General features: G+C 60.4%; 3 protein-coding genes across 10 annotated transcripts in view; 1 reads left to right on the forward strand and 2 right to left on the reverse strand.

Moving 5' to 3' along the window:
- The window catches only part of SOX13 (SRY-box transcription factor 13), a 46,590-nt gene extending 41,472 nt beyond the window's left edge, over positions 1 to 5,118 (forward strand). For 7 of the 8 annotated variants that reach the window (XM_064471899.1, XM_064471897.1, XM_064471900.1 and 4 more), the window contains 7 exons: positions 18 to 100; positions 183 to 342; positions 577 to 686; positions 816 to 912; positions 1,001 to 1,144; positions 2,789 to 3,005; positions 3,137 to 5,118. In XM_064471899.1, the coding sequence (XP_064327969.1) occupies positions 18 to 100; positions 183 to 342; positions 577 to 686; positions 816 to 912; positions 1,001 to 1,144; positions 2,789 to 3,005; positions 3,137 to 3,410 (1,085 nt within the window). In that variant the 3' untranslated portion in view covers positions 3,411 to 5,118. The remainder of the gene's footprint in view (positions 1 to 17; positions 101 to 182; positions 343 to 576; positions 687 to 815; positions 913 to 1,000; positions 1,145 to 2,788; positions 3,006 to 3,136) is intronic. The other variant, XM_064471896.1, reaches the window with a different exon arrangement.
- Positions 4,989 to 15,195, reverse strand: ETNK2 (ethanolamine kinase 2). Its single transcript, XM_064471902.1, has 8 exons — positions 14,913 to 15,195; positions 10,759 to 11,018; positions 10,152 to 10,289; positions 8,835 to 8,977; positions 8,642 to 8,725; positions 8,024 to 8,193; positions 7,245 to 7,318; positions 4,989 to 7,070 (listed from the first exon to the last, which is right to left on the reverse strand). The coding sequence occupies exons 1-8, from the start codon at positions 15,186 to 15,188 to the stop codon at positions 6,998 to 7,000; spliced, it is 1,218 nt and encodes a 405-aa protein (XP_064327972.1). The 5' UTR covers positions 15,189 to 15,195; the 3' UTR covers positions 4,989 to 6,997.
- Positions 15,196 to 17,903: 2,708 nt separating this feature from the next.
- REN (renin) lies at positions 17,904 to 23,135 on the reverse strand. The gene is made up of 9 exons (XM_064471856.1): positions 23,010 to 23,135; positions 22,232 to 22,388; positions 21,988 to 22,111; positions 21,658 to 21,776; positions 21,296 to 21,501; positions 19,963 to 20,085; positions 19,206 to 19,350; positions 18,998 to 19,096; positions 17,904 to 18,575 (listed from the first exon to the last, which is right to left on the reverse strand). Exons 1-9 carry the CDS (start codon positions 23,108 to 23,110, stop codon positions 18,414 to 18,416), a joined length of 1,236 nt encoding a protein of 411 aa, XP_064327926.1. The 5' UTR covers positions 23,111 to 23,135; the 3' UTR covers positions 17,904 to 18,413.
- Positions 23,136 to 25,520: the final 2,385 nt, after the last annotated feature.

A 25,520-nucleotide genomic window follows, 5' to 3' on the forward strand; every position in this document is an offset into this window, starting at 1 on the left:
CCCTCTGCTCCCCACAGTGGATTACCCGGTGCAGCTGCTGCACAGCCCTCCTCCTCCCACGCTGAAGAGACCCGCCGGCTCGGGCCACCTCCAGATGCAGGTACAGCCCCAAAGCACCTCCATCCCCTGGGCTGGAGTGCTGCGGGGGCTGCGCTTCAACCCCCCCCTCCCCTCTACCACAGGAGACCTCGCAGCCACTGAACCTGACAGCCAAACCCAAAGGTTCTGACCTCCCCAGTGCCTCCAGCTCGCCCAGTTTGAAGATAAGCGGCTGCCAGTCCCTCACGCCGAGTCACGGGGCCACCAGGGACCTGCAGACCAGCCCGTCCAACCTGCCTCTGGGTGAGTTCCCAAGTGCTTTTACTGATGGATGGTCCCGTGTCCACCTCCCAGGGACAGGCGACATCTCTACTCCCTGGGGTCCCTCCTCCTTGGGGTGGCCTGGGTGGGCACCTGCTCCCCTGTGCCACCCCCTTGGGGCACGCAGTTGGGATTGCTGGGGTGGGATGGGGTGCTGCGCGGTGCCGGAGGAGCGGGCGCTGGCACTGATGGGTGCCGGTGCTGGTGCCCTGCCAGGGTTCCTGGGCGAAGGCGACGCCATCACCAAAGCCATCCACGATGCGCGGCAGCTGCTGCACAGCCACAGCGGGGCCATGGAGGGATCGCTGAGCAACCCCTACCGCAAGGTGAGGGATGCTCGCCGAGTGGTCACCGTCCCCCTCTCTGACCCCATCGTTGGCGGCCAGAGCTGGGTCTCCATCCGCGGGTGGGCTCCCGGGCTTGGAGCTGCTTCCTGACTCTCCGCTCTCCTGCAGGACCATGTCGGGATTGATTCTTCCCCAGTGAAGGAGCGGATGGAGGAGACCCCTGCCCACCGGCTGGACGAGGCTCTGTTGACCTGTGAGATGGACGGTAAGGACAGCCGGGAGCACCGTGGTGTGACCCCCCGCAGCTTGCTGCTTCCCCTGGCTCCTGACCTCAGCCGCGGTTTCCCTCACAGGCTCACGGCACTTCCCCGAGTCCAGGAACAACAACCACATCAAGCGGCCCATGAACGCCTTCATGGTGTGGGCGAAGGACGAGAGGAGGAAGATTTTGCAGGCCTTCCCAGACATGCACAACTCCAGCATCAGCAAGATCCTGGGTGAGTGCCAGGGATGGCGGCGGGTGGGCCAGGGCAGGACCCCCCTCTGCATCCCCGCGGTGGGACACAAGCTCCATCCGGCTGCTTGCCCCGCTCATCCTCGGCCACCCCTGTATGGGTGGTGCTCACCAGGATGCTGCTAACCCGGTTGTAGCATCACTCTTGGAGGTGCCTGTAGCAGCACGGGCTTCGTCCAGCCAACTCCTCACACCCGCTGTGAGCAGCGGTCCTGCTGTGGTTTTCGGTCACACCAGCCCTACCCCACAGCCATGTCGCTATTAAAATCAAGCGGTGCGGTTGCCAGTGAGCCTGTCCAAAGGCCCGTGAGCAAACATGCAGCGGTGCAATGCAGCTGCGCCGTGGGTTACCTGCAACTTGCTCTGCCACAGACTCATTTTAGCAGCTCCGCTCGTTAAAGAAAAAAAGAAAAATGAAGCAACCACCAAGCTTTCCCCTTTGAAGGAGTGCGTGGGCAGGATCTGCTCTGTTTACCTCTTGTGACCGTGATGGCTGGGGGGGTCCAGGAGCAGGCGCTCTGTGGTGAGCTGCTTGCTGTCACAGGAGATGTCCGTGGCTTTAAATAGCTGGCGTTGTTCTGCCCGGGGAGCCAGAGCCGCTCACTGCTTAAGGGGGTGCAAATTTAGCAGGTTGATACCTGCAGATGGATGAGTGGTCCAGAGCCGTTATGCACCCAGGTGGGGTTGGGGGGGGGTTGTCGGTCCCTGTGTGTTCTCCTGCTCTTGGAAATGTGGATCTAGGCCAGTGTGAGGGGCTGAGTGTGTGTGGAAGCAGCTGGTGGAGGACACCTGGGCACCATGGGCAAGGGGCTTGCATGCCTCCGTGCCTCGGTTTACCTGGGCCACCTGGCTCGTGGTGCAGGTGTGGGAGATGGAGCTCCCTGAGGGAGATGGGCCGTGCTAGCGGGTGAAGAACACCCAAGAAAGGGGCACATGGGGACTCATAGGAGGATTTAGGTGATGGGAGGGTGTCTCTGGAGGTCCCCAGCCCAAAGCTCTGCTTAAAAGCGCATCCATAATCCCATCAGGATGCTCAGGGCTGTGTCCTGTTGAGAGTTGAGCATCTCCAAGGATGTTGAAGCTCTCCAGGCATCTCCAGCTTGTCCTTCTCTCCCCCAAACTGGATGCTGGTCCACCTGGCCTCCCAGGTGCTGAGCTGAGGGGATTAATCCCTTCTCTCTGCCAGCCTGGCCCTGAGCCCCTCTCCCAGCCCAGCAGCCTTTGTGCTGCGCCCTGCTTTGCTTTCCTGCCCGGGTACTGGCAGCGATGACAATAAAGGTCAGCCAGTGGGGGAATGTGAGTCACACGCTGGCACAGCCTATTTTAGCTGCAGCACCTGCTCACCATACCTTGGAGAGGCTTGAAAGCTGTAGCCCAAGAGGTGCCCGGAGAAGGTCAAGGCTGGGGAGCTGGTCCCCATGTGCCGGGAGGGCTGGCTGCCCTCTGCGGCACAGCACGGACCCGTGCAGCCACTCTCCCCAGCTGTGTGCAAATTCAGGTGCCGTTTGCACAGGGGATGGTATGAGCATTAATCGGCTTTTGCAGTGGCTATCCCAGCCAGCACCAGACACGGGTTTCATCACAGTGGGCAGGCGATAAGCGTGCCCCGTGGCTCCTCTCTGCACAGGCTCCCGGTGGAAATCCATGACGAACCAGGAGAAGCAGCCCTACTACGAGGAGCAAGCCCGGCTGAGCCGGCAGCACCTGGAGAAATACCCTGACTATAAGTATAAGCCCCGACCCAAACGCACCTGCATCGTGGAGGGGAAGCGGCTGCGTGTGGGCGAGTACAAGGCGCTGATGAGGAACCGACGGCAGGACGCCAGGCAGGGCTACTTGATAGGGTAACGCGCCCCTTCCTCCCATCCGAGGGGGCTCGCCGAGGTGCCCGCGGGGTGGGTGCCCCGGGAGGCGGGGGGAAGCAGGGGGAGCACCTCCACACCCCAGCCAGTGATTGCATTCCCCTGTCCCACAGGCCCCAGGGCAGCCAGGTGCCCCCCGCCTCCTCGGACGTGCTGTACCAGCGGCCGGTGGGCATGCAGCTGACTCCCCCCCTGATGGAGCACTACCTGCCCCGCAGCATTGACCCCACCATGCCCGTCATCGTCAACACGCGCAGCCTCAAGGAGGGTGACGGCGGAGATGACAGGCACTCGGTGGCTGACGGTGAGATGTACCGCTACAGCGAGGAGGAGGACTCGGAGGGCGAGGACAAGAGCGACGGCGAGCTGGTGGTGCTGACGGACTGAGGGGGGGCTGGGGGGGCGGCAGGTGGGGGTGGCAGGTCTGGCTGCTACCAGGAAAGAGGTCAGAGCTTCCCCCAATGGGACAGGACTGGCTGAAGGGCTGCACTGGGAGCAGAGGAGAGCTGCTACCCCAGCAGGCAGGAGTCGCTGCAAATGGGTCCCACAAAGACGGGTGTCCCAGGATTTTGGGCGAGGTGCGTCCCATTGGAGTGATGAGCGGTGATGTGCGCTGCGTGGGGCCATGGCCGGGATGTGCTGACCCTGCTGGGCAAGCTGGGGAGGGCTGGCTCAGCCTTACACTGGTGGCGGGGCATGGGGAGCTGAGGCCACCTGGCTCAAGGGTGTGGGTGCCACAGCTGCTGCGCTGTCACCCACCTGGAGCCCCCCAGGAGGTACCTGAGGGTATTGAGGTGCGGGTAAACCTCCAGAGCATGTCCCAACTCTCCAGAACCTGCAGGTCCCTTGCAGAGACCCTTACCTGCAGCTGCCAGCCCCTGCTGCCGGGGACACAGGATGGGGATACGCTTGTCCCTCGCTCAGCCCAGCCTGACCTCCCCACCACGTTTCCCCGCTCGGTCTTTAGAGGCTGCCAGCAAATTCCCATGGAGCCATTTTTAGCTCTTGCCTGGCCCGAGTACCAGCCAAGGGCTCCGAGGAGCCCTTTATGCTCCTGACATCTCTGGCCCACTTTGTAAATAAAGTGGGTGCCTCTTCCCTGGCCGTGCCGTTACCCCGGCCCTCCGCCAGCCCCTGCCCCGGGCACGGCCAGACACAAGCCCCAGCTGCGGTGGGTACGTGCCCCATCCGTCCCTGGGCACCTCTCCCTCCCGTGCCCTGGCTCTGCAAGCCGCAGGCTCCACCTGAGGTCTGCATCGTGAAAACCACAGCGGGAGAGAAAAATAGCAGCAGTTTAAAAAAAGAAATAATTAAAAATAAAAACAAAACAACCTTGCTCCGGTCAGAGCCTGGCCCAGGGGTGTTTGGGGTGCAGCATGGCTGGCTGTGCACGCACTGGATCCAGCTGTGCATGCACGGGTCTGGCTGCTTGTGCACAGGGGCTGACTGTGCATGCACAGGGTCCGTGCACCGCCCTGTGGCAACAGCCAGAAACAGGCACCGCAGCTCCGGCTGCAGCCACAGCCTGGCTTCCAGCCTGGCACCGCGGGGACCTTGCTGGGGGGCAGAAGGAGCCGTGGCTGCCCAGGCTCCAGTGGGGGGACGAGCCCTGCAACGGGCAGCTTTGCAGCAGCCCCAAGCACTCGGCCCCAGGGTGGGGGTCTGGAGCAGCATCGGGGCCCCGGTGCTGCTCCCCGGCACCCCGCAGGGCTGCTGTTGAGACACTGTTTATCCAAGGGAGGGTCCTGCCTCCTCACCCACCTAGCAAACGCCTCTCTCCTCTCTTTCCCTTCATCAGTGCTTTATTTATTCCCCCTCCCTGTGCTGCTCTGGCTGGGGCCGGGGTCCCTGGGGAAGGGGTGCTGGCTCCCAGGGTGGGATGGGCTGTGCTGCAGAGGGGGCTGGAAGTAGATGTGCCCAACAGAGATGCAGCTCTTCCTTTTTTTTTTTTTTTTTTTTTAAAAAAAAGAGACTGTAAATATAGATAGAGCTTTATTTTGTTAATAAGACAACGAGTAACTTAACCTGTATATTTCACATACTTGTTTACAATTGTCCCCCCCACCCCTTGGCACAATAAAGATGACTTTTTGGAGCAGAGTTCTGAGTCTGGACTTTTCCAGCCTGGGGGCTGGGGGAGCTGAGGGCTGGGCAGGGAGCTCTCACCCCAGGCAGTCAGGGCACAGCCCCCTCCTAAGGCTCTCACTCCCTGCCACGGTTTCACTTGTGCTGTTTCTTAGCTCTTTCTCCTGCCCTGTCCGTGGGGTGTCCCAAGCGTCTCCCCTCTCCTTCCCACCTCTCACCTGTGTTTTCTCGAGGTCTCACCCCACATGGCAGCAGGTTTGGGGTTCAGCCTCTTCCGCCCAGTGCCCGCTGCAGCCAAGTGCTCCAACCTGCCCTTGCCAGAGCCGGAGCCCAGCAGGGCCACAACGAAGATGTGGGAACAGCTCTGCAGGAGGCTGTTTTCAACCACCGGGCATCGCTCTAGGACAAGGATAATCCTCGGCAGTTGCTGCCTGCAGGGAAGGGGCAGTGAGTGCTGCATGCAACACCTGAAGGGAGATCAGGAGCCTGGAGGGACATCAGCAGCCCACTCTACGAGGAGAGACGTCCACCACCAGCTCTGCTCCTGCTCTGGCCTTCCCCGGCCCCTCCAGCTGCAGGAGAAGGGCTGAGTGTACCCCCGGGTCCCAGGGATGCTGCCCCTGCTCCAGCACAAGTCCTGCACCAGTCCCCACAGATCTGCCATCCCCCCATTTCGAGCTACCAGCAGCTTTTATTCTGGACCAAAACGAACACGAGACGCAACAACAGTCCCGGTCCACGCTGGGGCAGGTTCCTGTGCCCCTGTGCATGGGATTGCCACCTTGTCCCCATACCACTCGCCAAGCAGCCAAGGCAGGGGCAGAGGCGGTCTGATCCCACTCCCCAGCTGATGCACAACCGCTGTCATGAGCTAGGCAGTGCTCAGCAGGCCAGGATCACCCTGACAGAGCCTGTGGTGGGGGAGCAGCTGAGTGGTGACAGGGGATGAAGCTGGGTGCAGCTCATGGAGCAGATTGTCTCTATTCAACCTCCTGCTGGGGGGTCCCATGCAAGGAAACAGCCAAAAGAGGAGCACCGGGAAGGGGAGGACCGATGCCCATGGCCCTGTGGGAGATGGGGAAGGCAGAGGTGGGAGCCCAGCAGCACAGGATGCTACGAGGGAAGCCTTGATGGGAGCAGGGAGGTAATGACGGTCTGGGAGACAATGGCCACGGGGAAGAGCAGAGCCAGCCACGGGCTGACGCATTGCAGGCTGGGCAGGCACCCAGCGCCTGCCAGCAAAAGCCCGCTGGTCTCAAGCCCACGTGGCTCACAGCTCTTGCTGCCCCTTGCTGCTTTGCACCATCTGAGCTGGAGCACAGCAGCACCCACCCCTCGTGGAAAAGGGTCCCATGCTCAGAGACAGCCCCTAGCCCAGGATCAATACTGACCCAGGACAGTTGCTGGTTTGGGGGTGGGAGCCCAAGTGGCAGGGCAAGAAGGGACAGAGGGAGCAGCAAAGGCAACAGGCACAGAGTGTGCATTGGGCAGCTAAAGCAACTGGGCAGCTCTGGGGGCTCCTGAGCAGACAGGGGAACCCGCTTCCCCCCTCAGGGACCGCACGGAGGGAACAAACTGGGTGCCAGGCCAAGCAGCAGTAGTGCCAGCACGGAGCACGGACCTGCAGGCACCGGGGCCGAGCCGGGGCTCGGCGTTAAGGCGATGGTAAGGCTTCCTTGCGTAGGCAGTGGCCTCTCTGAGGCCGTAGTCCTCTCTAGCATCTCATGGTCCAGTCTCAGGTATGTCCAGGGTCTCCTTTAATCGGTGCCTGGGTCAGAGCTCCTCTCCTCCCCCTTCCCACCATCAGGACCTGCCCTCGCCCCCAGCTGGGGTGGGGAAGGGGGAGGAGAGGGCTGTGGACGCAGCAAGGACAAAATAGGCTGGAGATGCTATTTAGAGATCTGCAGGGCTGTGACCAACGGCTTCATTGTGAAGTACTGTTTAAACCTTAGCTTTGCATATCTGCCGAGAGAGGAGAGAGGGACAGACATGAGACGCTCGCCCCCCTGGCCCCATGTCCCCTGGCCACAGAGGATCCCTACAGCACGGAGGGAACATTGGGATCCTCCCGCTCCAGTCATTTAGCACTGAACTTCCCTGGGAACAAATGCTCCCCCCCAGCCTTGGTGGACTCACCTTAAGAAGTTAAAGTCTATGGTAGAGTATTTATCCTGGATCAGGCCCCAGCATGCCCAGAGGAAATGGGATGCCTGCGACAGACAAAACAAGGATCAGAGATGGGCATGGAGAGCATCCCTGCCTGCGGGACGAATCGCTCGCGCCTCTCCTGGCCGGGTCCCAGAAAGGACATCTGTGACGACAGGACGTGGGGTGGCAGCCAGCTGAGGCTGGCCCACACGCATGTTTGTATATGCTCCGGAGGCTGGTCCCAGCCTGGGCAAGGGATGCCAGCAGGAAGGATGCTGAACAGCAACACAACGTGATCAGAGTACCAGCCTCTGCATTTGCAGCCGGGACGTCCTTCCTGGCACCTCCAGCCAGGAATCCAGCCGAGATTTTGCCCTAAGTTTCCACAAGATTGGCTCTGCCTGCCCATGGCATTACCAAAGAGGATTTCCTTGTACTTGACTGCACCCAGGGTCTGCTTGTCCTCTCTGAAGGGATGGCCAAGGCCACAGCTATCAGACACGTACTGTCCCTTGGCATGTGTCAGTAGGATGGCAGGCAGCCAGCGCTGTCTTTGACCTTGCCCAGGGGTTCAGTGCCTGAGGTGCAGCTGGGCTCTTTGGGGCAGCCTCCTGCCCCACGTGCCCCCAGACCCCCAGGCTGGTACCTGCAGGCTTGTTCTCACCGGCCGAGCTGCAGCACCGAGTCTTGGCTCACCCAAGAGCAGAGGAAAACCCATCCCACGGGCAGCCCTTGAGAGAGGCTGGCTCCTTCCCATCTCCACTCACCAAAGAAAACTTGTTCACTTGAACGTAGAGAGCCTCCAGCTCCTCCTCAGACACCCCCATGCCTCCTTGGTCCCCCTGGGTGAGCTGCTTGTAGGCCTGCAGGTAGGAGCGCAGCCACTGCAACTGGGTCTCCTTGCTGGGGTAGAGGCGGTAATCCACCTCCTTCACGCCTGCAAGGGGAGCCGGGGTCAGCCCAAGGCAGAGGGGCAGAAGGGAGGGCTTCTCCAGGGCAAAGCAGTATGCCCACGGGGCTGTTCCCGCACATGAGCGGCTGAGCGAAACCCCTGCAGCTCCAGGCTTGCACAAGCCAGGGATCAACTCCCCGATTTCAGGCACACACCCAGCCCTTGCACAGTTAAGACCTGGGCTTGTGCAGGCATTGCATCCCAGCAGCAGCCAGGCCGCTCACCGCCGGCAGCACGGTGCCCGGCGCCAGCAGAGACCCTCCCTTGCACATTGCTCTAACCCCGGGCAGCCCGAGGAGGAGCTGCCCCATTTCCCACCATGGGACTGGGGATGCAACTTGCCTCCTCCATTCCCAGGCACAGGGAGACCCCGGGACAGCTGCTGCAACTAAAGGGGGGGACCTTTGGTGCCACGGAGAGGAGCCCAACTCACCTGCAAACTCATTAAAGTGGTTTCCGATGTCGAAAGCCTGGTAGTTGTAGCCAGTGTACTCATAGTCTATGAAGCGAACATGCTCTGTGGAGGCAAAGGCAGGGGCTGTGAGAGGAGCTGGAGCTGCCAGCCCCTGGGGAGGTGGGTGAGGGACAGACCCCTCCGCCAGGCATGTGAAGCTGCTGCCACGAACCTTGTGTCCCATCGTAGATGATGTTCTTGCAGAGCAGGTCGTTGTGGCAAAGCACGATGGGGGACCCCAGCTGGGAGAGCGTTTCCTTCATCCAGGCCAGCTCGTGTTCAAGCATTTCTAGGCTGGGCACGTCCTGCTGGAGGCTGGGGAAGGGGATGGGGTGGAATCACTTGTGCTCAAGGGGAACATCCCTTTGGGGCAGAGGGGCAGCGTTGCCCCTTGCTTCCCTCCTTGCATTTTATAGACAAACTCATCAGCGACACAAGGTGAGGGCTAACGAGGCCATTTTTAGTGGGGAGGTCAGGTTTGGCTTGGATCTCCTCCAGCGTGCTGCGTGGCACCCAAGGCGCCTGGCAGATGCCACGGCGCAGCCTCAGCCCTTCTCCCCACTAACATCCATCCCCCAGATTCACCCAACCAGCCACGGAGCCCCCAGCGCTCACTCCCAAAGCCCCCAACTAACCCCCAGGCAACAGGAATTTTCTGGACTCTGCCAGGGCACGTACCCTCTCAGTAACCTCAGGAGTTTCAATTCCAAGAAGAGAGCCAGTTAATGATTACCTAATTGGCTGCACTGAAGGTGCAGGCTTTGGTAAGGTCTGCCTGCAGCGGGGCGAGCGCTGAGAAAAGCCCCGCGTCCTCCCACTGCTGCTCAGGGAACAGGTTAATTATTCGCCACCTCTTGGGGCTGCCCGCATCCTTCCCAGACACCCCAGCACTCACCTGGCGTGAGCCCAGGCTCCCAGAAATGGGATGAACTGGTTTGAAGTGGGAACTGGCTGATTTAATCTATACTGGATGTCTAGCATCCAATGTCAGCTCAACCTTGCTGCTCAGATCCCCACCATAAGAAGTGCTTGAGCTTCAGCTTATTCTACAGAAGGCTTAAAATGCAGGCTTAGATTTGCAGGGAGGAGGAGGAGGCGGATTATTACAGCAGGTGGGAGTCTCTGGCTCAGGCTGGATCCTGCCTGGGTGCTGTACAAACACAACCTAGAGCTGTCTCTGCTCTAACACCGCTCCCAGACTGGCAGGAGGAAAGGCACTGAAGGGTGCATGGGGCTGCCTCCATCCCACCCGCTCTTGGGGGCTTGGCCACAAGTTCGTTGCAGAGGAATCATGATCCAGAAGGGGCTGCATGGCCAGATCCAGCCCCGACACCATCCCCAGCCCCACTCACCAACCCTAGACTCCTGCAGAGGCTTTACCTGGGAACCGGGGCTCTTCCCCCCGGTCCTGTACGGGGAAGACTTAGAGATGGGTGGGCAGCGGATGCCCAAGCCAGAGTCTGGCTCTTTGGGATCCCTCTGCCTTTACCTGGGGTTGGATACCTTTGGGCTGAGATCCGTCTTCACGAGGGTGAGGTATTTGTGCAGCTTCTGCCAAAGGATGGGCTTGGGGAGGCTTCCATTGGCGTGGATGGCATGTACCCGGGCCATCTCCTGGGCCACCAGCCTGGAAAGAAACACGGATGTGTGGGTGAGGTGGGCACGCAGCAGCATCCCCGAGAGAAGCACTCCTCAAAACCAGCCTTGAGGCATCTTGACAGGGGGTTTCCTGAAAGCCGTGTTTAAAAACATAGGGTCAGCACAGCCGAAACTCCCCTCCACTTCAGCTGCGAGCCTCTGAAGCATTTTGAGACCCTGGCTGGGTCAAAAGCGGCATTCACCTTGCCAGGGCAAGTTCATATAAAAGCTGTGGTTCTTGTGCAATCTCTATTCACCAAAAGCAGACGCTTTAAAAACATGGTGATAAACCCAGCTGCAGTTTGGCCCCTTTATCCCCCAGCACCACGTGGGTTTGTGCACATCAGCGATGCTCGAGCACCCGTCTGGAGCAAAGGCAGCGAGGGGGAGAGCTGGAAGCACAGAGCAAACCCCTCGCCGGTTTCCCCATCCCGCATTTCCTCCCCGGACCTGCACACCTGAAGATGCGGGGGTCCCGCACGTGGTCGGGCCCCAGCGCGATGCCTGGCAGGAACTGATAGCAGAGCCCGTTCTGGAAGGCGCAGTAGAGGTCAGGGGCGCAGCCATGGGCACGCAGCACCTGGAAGTTCCTCAGCTCCGTCTCCCGGTCCACAAACAGCTCTGTCTTCCTGCCGTAGACACGGACCAGCACCGCATCTGCCATGCCCTCGTCTGTGTAGCAGGCCACGAGCTTGTTGGTGATGCCATCGGTGAAGAGCTGGAGGGGCAGAAGGGCAGCAGAGCTGATGCCTGTACATCCCTGCCATGCCAGCTGGGCGTGGGGGAAACCCCTTCCTGCCAGCAGACCCAGGGATAAAGCAACATGGCAAAAGCAGGAACAGGCAATGGGCAAAAGAAAGCATGAAGCAGCAGTGCCCACAGCAGCAGTGGCACGAGTTTGCAAGGCCTTGAGGCTCAAGGTGTGAACTGGGGCTCTGCACAGAGCCACAAGCATGAGGCTTCAGCTGCACCAAGCTGGCAGTTTGGGCGGAAATCCTGCCATTTTTCACCTGGGAGCTCAGGATCAGCTCAGACCAGATGTGCCAGAAGCACACTTGGCACCCGAGCAGCCCCAGGAATCGCTCCCCCCAAAAAAAAATCGGTGCAAATATTTTGGCACAAAATGAAGAAGGAAAAAAAAAAAACAACAAAACCAACCAACCCCAGCAAACAACACGGAGCAAACACCGCCACCCCATCTCCTCCTCCCGACCCTCCCCGCAGGGCTGGGTCGCTGATAGGCAGGGACATCTCTGCTGGGGACGTCTCGTGTCATTGCTCTGATGGCTCCTCACAGATGGAAAGAGAGTTTTGTTCTCCCGTCGCCTGGGCTTGGCCGCCTGCCCGCGCACATGCAGGGGCCGCCGCCGCCGCCCGCACCGGGCTCCTCTCCCCATCCCGCGGTGATTTCAGTCGCCTCCGGTGCACCGAGGGGTTTGGGTCTCCATAGCCCCACGGGAGACCCCCGCCCCATCATCCCCCACGCAGGCAGCATGCTCAGCCCCACACGGCTCCTGCTCAGCACCGCGGCCGAGCACGCTGGGGTGCCGCTGCTTCCCACAAGAGTGATTTCTTTATCCCCTTTGGGTTCGGGGAGCCGGAGCAGGTGTGACGCTGGCGGATCGGGAGGGGGGCGAGGGCGCATGCTATGGCAGCAGCGGTGCTTGGGGGTGGGACAGCTAATTTTAGACATCCCACTCAGCAACTCTCGTTTCTATATAGGGTGCCTATATATAGGGCTCCCCATGCAGCTTCCCGAGGGAAACTCAAAGCACTGGAATGAGACACCCAAAGTTAAACACCCCTGGTTACACAGCTGGCTGGTGTTGGATTTGGGGTGGGCACAGCAGGCAGCGAGCCAGGCGCCACGTCCCCCCAGGCTGCTGCCCCTCGGCTGCGCTGGGGCGGGCTGAACCTTCTCAAGCCACCGAGCTGCTTTTCCCAGGCCAGATAATCTGCGTTTCCACCACGGTGCTGCGCTCAGCTCTTTTTGTCCTGCCAGGCCCCAGAGGCCAAAAATCCAGTACGCAAAAGGTGTCACAGCCCATCCACGCAGAAGACATTGCACCCTGGGGCCAGTGCCCTCCATTGGCCACACGCACATCGGATCGGCCGCAGGTGAACGGCTCCGTGTTGAGATGCTCACAGCTGCCTCGCCTGCGAGTCCTTTCGCTGCTTTGTTTTGCTGCTCGACAGCCTGATCAGCCCTTTCCAGAGGGTTTAACAGGATTACTGAGCCTTATCCCCCCTGAATTCCAGGCCACTAACTTTGGAGAGTCACACGTGGTTCGTCAGCAACCTGCACACACGCACGCAGGGGCTCGCCTGGTTTGGAGGCAGCAGCTCCTTCAGCTCCCAAGGAATGAGCCCAGCTGCTCGAGAGATGCCCGGTGCTATTCCTTGTGGTTCCAAAACGCAGCCAGCTCTCAGCAGGGCCACAGTGCTGCTACCAGCCCAAATCCTGCCCTGCTGTGGTTGCGTGACAGCGGGGGGGGGAAGTGAGTACGACTCCATATCAGCAGCCTCATGGCAATTAAATGCAAAGCAAGACCCAAACCTTGTGCAAAGATGCTGAAGTGAAGCAGCTCCATCCGACACCCCAGTGCTGTGCCTGCCATGAGACCCCGAAGCACCCCCAAAGCACCGTCGCGTTGGCTGCCTCCCTGTGCAGGCACCCCCAGCGCCGCTGCCCAGCCTGAGAGGCGGCCGGCAGCCCGGGGCTGGACTGCAGCAGGGCACCTATTTGCCAAAGGCAGGCTAAAAAAGCCCAGCCACACCGGAGTCCTCGCAGGGGTTTGGCTCCACGTTGCTGCTACTCTCCTTATTGCCAGATGAGGGATGGAGGAGTGCGTGCTTCCCTGAGAGCGTGGCTGGCTGACTCACCGATACCGCCTGTGCCTTCTCGCTACAGAGATGCTTCTGCCCAGGCACAGAGCTTAAAGGATGAGGAGCGGGAGCGCTGGAAAGCAGGCACAGGGGGTTGAAACCCCCAGCAAGCAGAGGGCAGGCAGGGGAGGCCAAGCACCCAGACCCTTCCTCCACACCTTCCACACCCTGCCCCAAGTGCTGGGAGATTTTTCCCGTGTCACCGGCGCAGCCTGGTACAGCCCCTGCAAGCAGCTGTGCGCTGACACCGTGCAACGAGGTGGTGCGAACCGGGCACCGCTCCAGTGCGCGGAGGAAAGTGAACAGGAACACTAATAAGAACCAGCTGAGGACCAGTGCACTCTCCAATCCCTTCCCAAACACCCTTGCAATAGCAGCTAAGGGAAACGCAACTGGATGTTCCCCCCCCCAAGTTCCTAAGGGGTTTTTTTTTTGCCTTTTTTTTTTTTTTTTTTAATTAAAACCACATGCATGCACACACAAGCTGCTGTGGAACACTGACCCCTTCCGATGCCTGCAGAGAGCCTGGATACCAGAGAGCTGGTGCCCTTCTCAAACAGCCATCACCACCGAGGTCTGCGCTCGGTGCTGCACAGAGCCTGACACTTCCTGCCCCTACAACTCTGTGCTCTGAGGAACTCGGCTCCGAGCTTCCTGCCTATTGCCATCTGCCCTTTCATATGTATTTTCCTGCAGTTTCTTCTATTTAATTATACTTGGCTATTAATACATTTCTGATGACGCTCCAGGCACACGGGAAGTGTGCATGCATACACACATATATATCTTTAAGTGCATCCAGCTCCTTCACCTCCACGCTCCCGCGCCCATTGCCAGGAGCCCGGTAAGGGCACAGGCACCACCGGCCTCGCTTTTCCACCCAAAACCTGGCACCCCCAGGCAGAGGTGAGAGGGACAGGGACTCCCATGCCAGGCAGCTGCCAGCCTGATGGCTCTCCCAGCCGCCGCAGCAAAGCCCTGCCAGCTCCAGACAGCCGTGCCCCGTCCCGTGCAAGGAGCCCAGCGCCGAATGCCTGCTCCCATCCGACCCTGTGCTCGGCCTACGTGGCTGGCAAAGGCACAAGCCCGCAAGTAACCCAAGCGAGACCTGCTCCCGGGAGCAGCCACTCCTGCGGGCAGGGGCCTGGCAGCGCGGGGTGCAGGCAGGGGTGCAGCACCTGCAGGAGAGGCTCTGGGGGGACCAGCAGTGCTGGCTGCTGCCCCAGCATCCCCCCCAGCCTTCACCCACCTTGGCAGCCTCGAGGGACCCTGGGGACACGCTTGTGTTCACAGTCACTGCTCGGTGACTGCCTGAGGGGTCCCCAAAGCCTGTGGGGGGTGTGATGTGTGCCACACCTTTGCACACCTGATTGACCCTCTGAGAGTGGAGGGGAGAACTGAGGGTGGGGGGCAGGACATCACACCCTCCTCCTTAGCAGGTCCTATAGCCCCCCATGGTGGGTCCTACAGTCACTCTCATGTGGTCGTTATAGCCCCTACGAGTGAGCCCTATACCTGCCCCAGGGCGGGCCCTATAGCACCCCGGGGTGAGCCCCACAGCCCCCCTCGGGCGGACCCTATAGCCCCCCAAGGCTGGGCTCTGCAGCCCCCTCAGACGACCCCCGCGGCGGGTGCGTGGGCTGCGGTGGCCGGTTCGCGGGTGGGGGGGGGGGGAGGGAAGGGGGGGGGGCCTCCGCGCAGGTCCCCCCACCCCGGTGGGGCGTACCTTGGTCTTCACCCTCGCCGGCTCCCAAGCGGGTCTCAGCTCCCGCATGAGCCGCAGCGCCCCGGGCAGCACATCGCCCTCATCCACCGCAATCCCGAGGTGGGGCACGGCGGGGATCCCGCCGCCGCCGCCCCGCTCCGGTCCCGGGCAGTCGGGACAGCAGCCGGGCGGTGCGGCCATGGCCAGCTCCGCTCTGCCGGAGCCCCGGCCCATGTGCCGGGGGTTGCCGCGGGGCCGGCGGCCGCGGGGAGGAGCCGCCCGCCGTTGGGAAGCCATGAGTCACCGCCGTTACCGACCGGCCCGCCCTCCCTCCCGCCTCCCGCGGTAGCGCCCGCCCGCATTGTGAGGTCAGCGGGACCCGCACCGGGACCCCCCCGCCACCGCCGCTGCCCTGCGCCCGGATGCTTCCACCCTCCCCTCCCCATCCCCGGAGGACCCCCTCAGCCATCCCGGGGGGCTCTGCACCCCCCCCCCCCCCCCCCCCCGAATCCCTTTGGGCTCTGGGATAAAAAGGATGGGGATGCCGCGCATGAGGTGTGCCCCAGGATGTGCCAGCAGCGCCCCAGGCTCCAGGAGGGATGCATCCCCTCCGCACCGGCCTCTCCATCCCCGCCATCACCTCACCCACCAAGCGCTGACCCCCGTATGGGATTTACAGGTGGGCTGGAGAGAGGTTTGATGGTTAAAGATAGAGCACGACTCGCCCGTTGGCACAGCCCCCCCGCAGCCCGCCAACACTGCTCCAGCCCGGCTTCATTATCGGAGGAAATAACAACTGCACATGGCTCAGAGAGGAGAATGCCCCCTCCAAAGTTTACAGCTGGCTGCGGCTGAAACCAGCTAAATGGACCATGGAGACTTGGGGAAAAATCATTTAAGGAAAGGGGAAAAAAAATAAACCAGCCGGTTCCCTGTGTTTCTAAATATAGAGTGAGTTCTGTCAGTTTTAATAGGATAGTCATAATTGTTCCCACAGCTTTGCTGGGCTGAGTGTGGCCTAATTGCTCGTCCATAACGATCACAAGTGTTAATACGGGGCAGTTGCGGGTTAGCGGTGCCTCGAAGCCAGGACCGCGCAGCAGCCACCAGGAAATTGGCCTGGCAGAGGCGATTAGAGGTGTTAATAGGCTGGCTTAAGGGGCCCAGGGGTGGCACCGCAAGCAGCCCAGGCATTTTTTCCCTCCCGTTGCTTGGAACAACTGTGCTGAATAGGAACAGAACTGGATCCACAAAAACATCCTATTTTAGGCCATCCTGACCATTTTCCAGCTGAGGGCTATAGGCAGAAGCCATCATGGGGGATTAAGTCACCTGGTGCTTTTTCAAGCTCAGATCCACTCAAGCCTTCTCCACACCACAGCCTTTGCTCTGTAGAATAGAGCGAAAAGGCTTAGTTATTTCCAACTGAAGAGTTTCCCTGCAGTAGGAAGGAAGGGGAGAAGCTTGCCAGCATCTCTGTACGGCCAGAGAGGCCAGGCTGTAGCTCCAGCGCTGACCTGTGCAGATATCCCCACGCCAAGGGTCTCCGGGCAGCTCTGCCCTCCCTCCCGTGCCCTCCCTGCCTCTGCTGCGGCTGCTTCCCAGCTCCTGGGGTTTCCTGTGCTGATGAGCAGTTGCCTGGAGTGCTCGGGTGTGCTCAGGAAACACTGGACGAAAGCAAGATACGCTGACTGCTGGGGCCGCTTCCCTCCACCCCCAGGCCCCGAAGAGCCATTGCCGCTGCTCTCCTCGCCCCCGTGTTGGAGGTGATGGATCAGTGCCGCAGAAGGCGATGGCGAGAAACAAGTAACATCGTTGGGTGCCTTGAATTTCCCATCCTTGGAGACCCAGGGCTGTTCATCCCAACTTTAAGAGGTTTAAATGCTACACAGCTGCACAGACCCTCCTGGGAGGGACAAACATCCGCTTAGCCACATCCTCTCTGCTGTAAGGCTGTGCTGCCACTCCATGGGGCAGGGCAGGGGACGAGGTGCCGTGCTGGGAGGGAGGGCTGGCGAGCAGAGCGGAGGCTGCTGCCTACCTGGCTGGAAAGGTCACGCAGCAGCAGCCGTTTCGGTGCTGTCAGGAGCATCGCTCTCCCGAACATCCCTGCAGCCTGAGAGGCAGCTTGTGTCAGCCTGTGCTTCAGGCAGCCCTGGGAATTCATCAGCAATCATCACTGGTGGCAGAAATGAGGATGAGAAGCTCCTGCGAGCGATTGCACTCAGATGGTGGCTTGCTCCAGGCTCTGCTCCAGAAGCCTGAGCTCTGCTGTGCAGGCATATTTCCCAGAGCTCGGCTGTGGACCACGGCGGTCGCAGCGCTTGAGCTGGTCAAACTGGAGATGAGAGCGTGTTGCAGAACGCTTGGCATTGGGGAGTGCTTGGATTCGCAGCTGCTGGGCTGTAACTTGAAGCACCGCAGCTCTCCCGCAGAACTGGAAATGTCAGCCTCTGCCTGAGAGCACTGGTCTGCTCCTCCTGCCTGGTCGGCTGGTGTGGGGCTCGCAGCTCCAGCGCGCTCCTGCTGAGCATCTCCGCACATGGCCGGGATGGAGACAAGCCTCTAGCTGTCAGCTGGAGCCAACATAGCAATGAAAACAGATCCAGGCACTGGGGCAGCAAGAGCTGTCTTCCTGGTCAGCCACCCTTAATGAGACCTGCAATCACCTTCCCCTCCCCAAAGAGCAGCAAAGCCTTCGTACAGCCCTGTCCCTCTGTCCCCAGGGGTCCTGATGAGTGGGGGGAAGGCAGGTCGAGGCGTGGGGACCCACGTGGCAGATGAGCTCCCAGAAAGGGAGAAAAGGCTTGTTTGCTGTTTGAGAAGACCCCAATTTGCCTACACGTAGATGCTGTGGCACTAGCTGGAACGGTGTTTCACTCTTACGAAACAGGGAAGGACATAAATGCAGTGCTGGAGCCTAGCAGAGGAACGCTTGTCATCCAGTTCTCCTAATAAAAGTGTCTGATCTCTCCCCTCTGCAAGAAAAAGCATCCACTCAGTGTCCTGTTGCTCTGAGATTGTTTAATATTAAAGTCATGGAGAGGGGTAGGGTTAACACCACCTAAAACTATCTTTTAAACACAGCCAGATTATTTTTCTCCCATCCAGAGAATAACACAAACTGTAACAGATCATCCCTCCTCAGTCTGCCTGCACCCTGCAAGCCCCTCCACGCCAGCAGCGATCCACTGCATGCCAGTTACACTATTGCACATCACCCTAAAAGTCCCTGGAGGTGCAACTCCGGGCACAGGATCCCGCTTTGATTTCCAGACTGAATACACTTGCTAGAAGATGTGCTTAAGGCTCGGTTCTCCCCTGCCGCAGAGACTCTCGGGAAGCAAAGCGGGGGTTTTGGAGTGGGAGAAGGTGAGGTTTTGCAGTTGCTTCAGTAAAGAGAGGAGGTGGCTGAGCTGTAAGGAAATGCTGTTCTCGTTCGCACTTCAAATCATTTCTTCTTGGTGGTACCCTTGCCCCCAGGCTGGTTTCCCCCATCTCTCTCCCCGGCCCCCCCGGCCATCAGCGGGCCATGGCAAAGCCGATGCGGTTGTTGCGCCGGTCAAATTTGGTGTAGTAGTGCCTGATGAAGCTGGCGCCCAGGATCCAGAGGGGACCAGCTGGGGGTGGGATGTCCAGCCCCGTGAAAGCCACCACGCAGACGTCCTCCCCATACTGAGATTGCTGCAAAGAGGAGACCCAGGCAGTGGTGGAGGTGCCAGGAGGGAGATCTCTACTACAGTGTGCCCGAGGAAGGGCCGTGATCCCCAGCTCAACACCCTCTGCTTGGCCTCCACGTTCCTTCCTCCAGGAAGGAGGATCCCTGCCTGTCTCTGCTCTTTGCTGTTCACCCCAAATCTCCCCAAAACCGCCCAAGGAAGCAGTGGCAGGTTGGTCTAGCTCCTCTGGACACCTCTGCCAAACAGGAGTGCTTGGGGAAGATCAAGAAGCATAATTCTGGGGTTCATCACAGCTGCTTTAGGGGATCCAGGAGGGCACAGGATGCTCCAGGAGAGCTGCAACCCAAGATGCACCGCTGTCCCCAGCAGACACACCTGGCCCAGGGAGAGCCACCCTCCCGCCCTGCACGGAGGGATGCAGCTTACCCGGAGGACGTAGGCTGAGCCGCTGAGCATGTAGGCCTTCCCACCCAGGTGGAAAGAGATGTTGGGCAGCTGAGGGACTCGGTCACAGTCCACCACATACTGTGGGAGGGGGAGACAGAGCTGAGCCCCTTTGCTGGGGGCGGGATGGGCTGGGATAAGGGCAGCAAGGGGGCAGGGACATGGAGTGGGGCAGAAGGGGTTTGATCACCTCTCCTTCGGCCATTTCTGCTGCCCCGATGGCTTTCATCAGCACAGAGACCGGGCCGGCTGGGCCGGTGATGTAGGATGCTCCCGTGTCGATGGCTACTGAACAGCCTTCCTTGCAGAAGAGGATTTCAGCCCCTACGGACACCCTGGAGCAGGAGGGGAGAGGGGTGATGCTGAGCCTCCCACTCAGCTCGGCTGAGTGCAGCCTGCAGCTCGGCTCACAGGGCTGTGTGAGCCCATGGGCAAGAGTGCCACATCTTTGTCCAGGGAGTACTGGCCAAGCAGAGCATGTGCTGCTCCCACTGCCTTTAGAGTACAGACTCTCCAGGTGTACCAGGAACCCTCCCTTCAAGCCTCTCAAATGTGAAAGCTAAGTTTTGTCATGTGTGATTTTTTTTTTTTAATGAAACAAAGCAGAATTGTTTCAGTGCCTCACACTCCTCCTGCAGGACTAAAGGGGGTTAAACTCTTCCACTTGCGGCTTCCAAGTTGAATCAACCCACGGTGCCACCCCCTCTGCATTCCCCAGCTCCCCTTCTGGCTCCTTGCTGAGCATGGAGATGCCACTCTGGGCTGGAGGAACCGACGCCGCTCCCCTCCAGAGGGGAAAGCATCCACCAGCAACACTGGGGGGACACAATGCCTCCATGGACCACCTTCCCCAGCCCCCAGCAAGCTTTCCCCAGGCCCACCCTTGCATGCCCAGGGTGGTTTGCAGGATGCGGTCGGTGCCATGCAGAGGCTCTCCCTGGCCTCACCCCTTCATGCTGATCTGCCAGTAGCCGCTCTTGCTGATGTTTAGGTAGTGGAAGTCTCCGGTGTAGTAGGCTGGGTCGCTGCCTCCAAGGATTATTTCGCCCCCAGGTTTCAGAGGCGCATTCCTAGGGTGCAAAACATAGTGGAGTGATTCCCCCTTGGCTGCTGTCCCTGAAAAACCGTGGAGAAGGGACCAGCCCCAGCCATGAGGTTCTGCTGTCCCAGTTAGCAGCAGCAGAGAGCAAGACAGAGCAGGAGAAACCCCGAGTTAGTGCACAGGGTGGAAGTGCGCGCAGCAGAGGGGTGCCACATGCTGAGGTCTCTGAGCAGGTTGGTGCTGGCTCCTGCGTGGGTAAGGCATGCTGGCAGAGCCCAGTGTGGGGCTGATGCAGCTCCTGCGGACCAGAACCCCACTGCCAGCACAGGGCAGGGCTCGCCTGGGGCTGGCAGCGGCAGCGGGGTCTGCTGCCTGGCCCCGGGGTGCACGGGTGACTGTTAGTGGGTGCTGTCTTGAGAACACTCGTGCTTCTCATCTTCTTACTTCGAAGCCCTGCAAAGAGAGACATCCTCCATAAGCCTGAGGTTCAAGGGCAGCCGTGTCCCCAGTGTGCCAAGGGACCTCGGCGCTTGGATGAGGCTGCAGTTGCAGCCAGTTTCATTGGGCTTTGTTTGTTATTGATGGATCCACCTTTAGCTGAGGTAAAGAGCTACCCTGCCTGCTTTAAGCATGCATTTGTGGGTCTGTTTGCCACCGCACATTGCCAGGCTGCTGGACCTGGGGTGGGTGGTGAGTGCTGGGGTGGGGGGGCAGCGTTCCTGCTCTGCCAGGATGGGCCCTCCCACTGCTCCTGCTGGTTCTGGTGCTGCTGGGAGGAGGGATGCTGAGGCACAACAGTTTGGGGCAAGAAATGAGAAGAGGTTTGGCTGTTGGTGCACGTTTTTCTTCAATAGATTTTTTTTTTTTTTCATTTTGCCAGTAGATGAAACACTAAATCTACTGCCGGTGGTGACTGCTCCAGCCCCACCAGCGGAGCTAGTGACTTAGTGCAATCTAACAGTGACAAACGAGCAGGGAGCAGCTGCTCCCAGCCTCGGCACTCCCTACCCAGCAGCTCCAGATCAGCACCCACCAGGCTCTGCCTCTTGTGCTGCCTCATTCCACCCCAGCTCCTCCAGGCATCCTCCAAGTGCCCACGCCCTCCTCCCCACCCCAGGTGCTGCAGCTCCAGCCATGGCTCTTTCCCAACCCTGAGATGCAAACCTGGCATCGCCACGGTTGCAATGCCCATGTCCTGCAAAACAAAGACCTCCCCAGCCCCGGCGCCTCCTCCCCACAGGACCCACCGGCTGTAGTAGACGGAAAACACATCCTCCTTGAGGATCTGCTGGGAGAGGATCCGGTCGAAGACAGGGGTGATGCCGTCGATGGCCTGGCTGGGGTAGCCCATCCCCAGCACCCCATCAAACCTGGCAAAGATGAAGGGGAAGGCAGGCAGTGCCGTCGCCTCGGCAAAGACCTGGATGATGGGGATGTCTGATACCTGGGGAAAGGCACAAGTGTCCTTGCAGGGAGTTGGGGGGCTAAATCCCCCAAAGAGCCCCCCTACTTTTGGGTAACTGCGGATGGTCTTACAGGGGAGCAGAGCCATACATGGGCATCTCCTTGCTGAGCCAGTGAATTCAGAGCATGCACTCACCATGACAATGTCCTGGCTGAGGAAGCCTTTGACACTTCCCGTTCCGTAGCGGATAGCGAAGCCTGTGCCATTGGCTACGTACGTCCGTGACTTGGAGGAGTCGTAGCGGCTGTGGGAAACTGGGGAGAGGGAGACCGTGCATCAAAGAGAGCAAGGGAGGTGGCAACGGCAGGATGGGCTAAGGGTGTCCCCAGCCTCTGTGGGATGATGAACCCACCCTGCCCTCGTGCCAAGGGACCAGGCAGCAGCAGAGCCCACTGTGCAAAGGTAAACCCACCCCAGCCCACTCTGAACATCCCTCGAGATGGAGGGACATGCCCCCGTACTCACCGCAGGCGCTGTAGAGGGGGGAGCACTTGTAGGATGGCACCCACAGGTTGGCTGAGCCCGTGTCAAAGACCACCTTGAAGGTCTGCGCGGGGGTACCAATGCTGATCTCGCCGAAATACTGGGTCTGGAAGAGGCATGGCAGTGGGGAGCGTCACCGCTCAATGCACCGTTGGGTGCAGCGGGGGGACTTGCGGCATGCAGGGCAGTATTGGGGTGACAAGCCCCCATGCAGGGAGACACTCACGTCCAGGTAGTTAGTGAGGAGGGTGGGAGCAGTTCCGTTTTTGGGGCCGGCCACGCTGCTGCGTCTGCTCTGCCTCAGCTCGGGGAAGACGTCCGACACCTTCACGCCCATCTCCTGCAGCGTCTGGCGCATGGAGGGCATCCTCCGCAGCGCGATCCTGCCGGGGGGCGAGGGCAGGGCTGGGGGGGCCGGGGAGCACCCAGGCACCCGTAGGAGAACCCCCCCCAGCTCCCTGCCACCCCCACCCGCCCCAGCACTCCCGCCGTGGGAAATCCAGCCGGGTGGCTCTAGATGGCAGCAGCTCCCCGCAACACCCCGCGCCGTGGGGCTGCCAGCCGGGCCCCGGTGGGTCCTGCTCCCACGGCACTGCCAGCCCCACACCGGCCGCGTGGGGGATGCAGCACGGCCCACCCGGGGCAGGGACCCCACGGGGGCTGGCTGCTGCAGGAGGCATCTACCGACACGGGGCAGCCACCCACGGGCTGAGCCCAGCCCCACACTCAGCTCATTTGCTTTGCAAGTGAACCGCTTCGTCTCGGTTATTTGGGAGTCAGGGGTGCTGCTGAGCCGTGCAGTGCTCAAGGGCAGAGAGGAAGAGGAACGAGGAAGAGCAGGTGGGCTAGCACAGAACAGAAAAGGAGGTGGAAGGGGGTTTCCCAGCGTGGCTGCAGCAGGTACTGCAGGAGGAGGGTCCTTCCTTCCTCAGCACCAGCCCAAGCACCCAAAACCAAGGGGATGCAAGACCCACAATGGTGTAGGCAACACGCACGCCTGCTACCTCTGCAAAGCCTGGGCTGGCGAGGGGAAGAAGCTGGCGCCCCAGGTCACGGCCAAGACCACCAGATACTGCTGCACCCTCCTGCTGTGTCCTGCCGGCATCGTGCTCTCCCAGGGCAGCCGCCTCCTTTGCCGGCAGCTTCCGTGTGTCCCAAAGGGGAGGATGCTTTTATAGCCTGGGTTTCTGCATCCGTGTGGGTTTCTCCTCCCCGCCGGCCGGGGGAGGGCTGGGGATCCTGCGGGCAGCACTGTGGGCAGGTAACTAGATGCTGACCGTGATGGCCCCTGTGGAGGGTGGCACAGCCAGGAGAGCCCCATGGCCAGTGGGCACGGCTGACAAGCGTGGCTGGCAAGGGGAGCTTGAATAGCTGGGAGCCACAAACCCACGCTCCCTGCAGTTCATAGCATTGCTGCATGTCAGCACCCAGCCATCGCTTACAGTGTGTGCAAGGCACAGGCCAAATGCCTGCTGGTGTCAGTCAGTAAAGCTGGTGGGTGATGCTGACGCAGGTGGTGGTGGCTCAGGTCTAGATGGCACTCTGGCCAAAGAGGTGCCCCTGAGCTCCATGCGGCAGAGGAACGGGGTTTTTCTTAAAGGTCTGGGGGTAGGAACAGCAAAAGGCACCCAGCCACAGCCCCCTCGGCCACGCAGACACCAGCTGCAAACCCACTAGACTCCACTGCCCTTAGGGGGCCTGCTCTGAGCGCAGTGAGGGGAAAAAGCTGCCCCCCAGCTCTGTCCAGTGAGGGAGCAGAGCCTTAAAGCAGAGCCTGGGGCAGAGAACAGCTAAAGTCATTGCAGTGGCTGCATATGATATTAGATCAAGGTACGAGTGTCCACCGCCTGGCCAGACACACCGTGGGTGGGAGGAGAGGTCTGTCCTCTGTCTTGTACAAGCAGGGTGCAGAGGAGCCAAATGCGGCTCTGGGTGCCTGAGCTGCTGTGCCCAGGCCTGCCCTGTGTTTTGGAAGGGTGATGCTGCTCAAAAACCTCAGCATGGGCTGCAGGGGACTCCTTTGTTCAAGGTGCATCACTGGCCCCCAGCTGTGTTTCCCTGAGCAGTGCCCAGCCCAGGGTGGTGGGTGCCGGATCAGGCCCCATGGTTCCCAGCCCAGTGCTTGACCTGAGGGAACCTTGGTGGGAAATAAATACAAAGACAATAAAAATGTTCTTGGAAGAAACCTGATGACACACTTGCCCCTGCCTCGAAACCTGCAGCTACGCAATCATGGCGGTGTGCTCCTGTTATGGATGGGATTTGTTTGGGGCACTGCTGTCACCCTTGTTGAGGGGACACCAGTGCTGGGGTTTGAGGAGGACACCCCACAAGCTACAGACAGCTTCTTTCCAAACCCAGGGCTTAAACGCCTCCTTCCCCTGTGGGGTTTTGGTTGTGGTGCTTGGAGCCAGGGGAAGGCTGACCTCGGCGGGCACCGTGGCTCTGCCCCGTGGGTCGCAGCCCTGCTCCCCCCTGGCCCTGACGTCTTTTCCCACACTGAGCTCCAGTGCTGCGTCACTCAGGGGAGCCTCGTGCCCCGGCGCAGGTTGCAGCGAGGTGCAGAGGTCAGGAGGCAGCAGCCCAGCCCAGGAGCTGCAGCGATGCAAGAAAGAGCCTGGCAGGGAGCCACCAGACATAAATCCTCTTCCTGGGCACCCCATGGACTCTGCCAGCTTTGCTGAGCTTGATTCCCCAAAGGAGAGGCTGGGGCTGCAGTGTGACTTCAAAGGAAAGGGGCCACGTCAGCTGGGGGAAGGTGGTCCCACGATGTGGGGCCATGGGGCTCTGGCATTTCCAGCTCCCCTTTGACCCAGGACCAAGGCAAGGCACAGCTGCAGGAGCCCTGAGGAGCATTAGATGCTCTGGACATGGCTTTCCCCTAGGAGGGACAGACAGACTCCTCTCCCATGGAGCAGCCGGAATGGGATGCAGCTGGGAAAGGTGGAGGGTTGTGGGTACAAGGGAAAGGCAGCACCGGCCCTCTCAGGTCCGGGAAAGAAGACAGCCCTTCCTTGCCAAGGGGATGGCACCACAACCCCCTTGGAGAGGAAACCAAGGCATAAACAGGCAAAACCAACTTGCCCAAGCCCACCAGAGAACTGAGGGCTGTTGCCTTGCAGTGGCCAGTGCTAGCCCTGAGCTGACTTGCTGGCAGCACCAGGGCTCAAGGATGCCCCACAGCACAGGGCACCTTTCCCCCACAAGGAAAATCCCCACAAGGCATTTTCTAGTCACCCCCGCCAGCAGCGAGCGGGGATGAGCAGCTGGTACATGGGAGCAGCGATGGAAAGACCTGACGTGGGGCTTTAAATAACCTGCAAAGGGTGTGTTTGTGCAGAGTTATTGGAAGCAGGGGAGGGAGAAGGCACATCGCTCTTCTGGCTCGAAGGGCTGGAGCCGGAGCCATGCCAAGGACCAGCCTCTGCAGGGCAGCACGGGAAGGACAGCCACAGGGACATCAGCCAGCTCTGGGACCACACTGATTTTATCCCCAGCTCTTCAGGGAAGATGCA

This window comes from Phalacrocorax carbo, chromosome 23 (genome assembly GCF_963921805.1).
Source record: "Phalacrocorax carbo chromosome 23, bPhaCar2.1, whole genome shotgun sequence".
Lineage (NCBI taxonomy): Eukaryota > Metazoa > Chordata > Aves > Suliformes > Phalacrocoracidae > Phalacrocorax > Phalacrocorax carbo.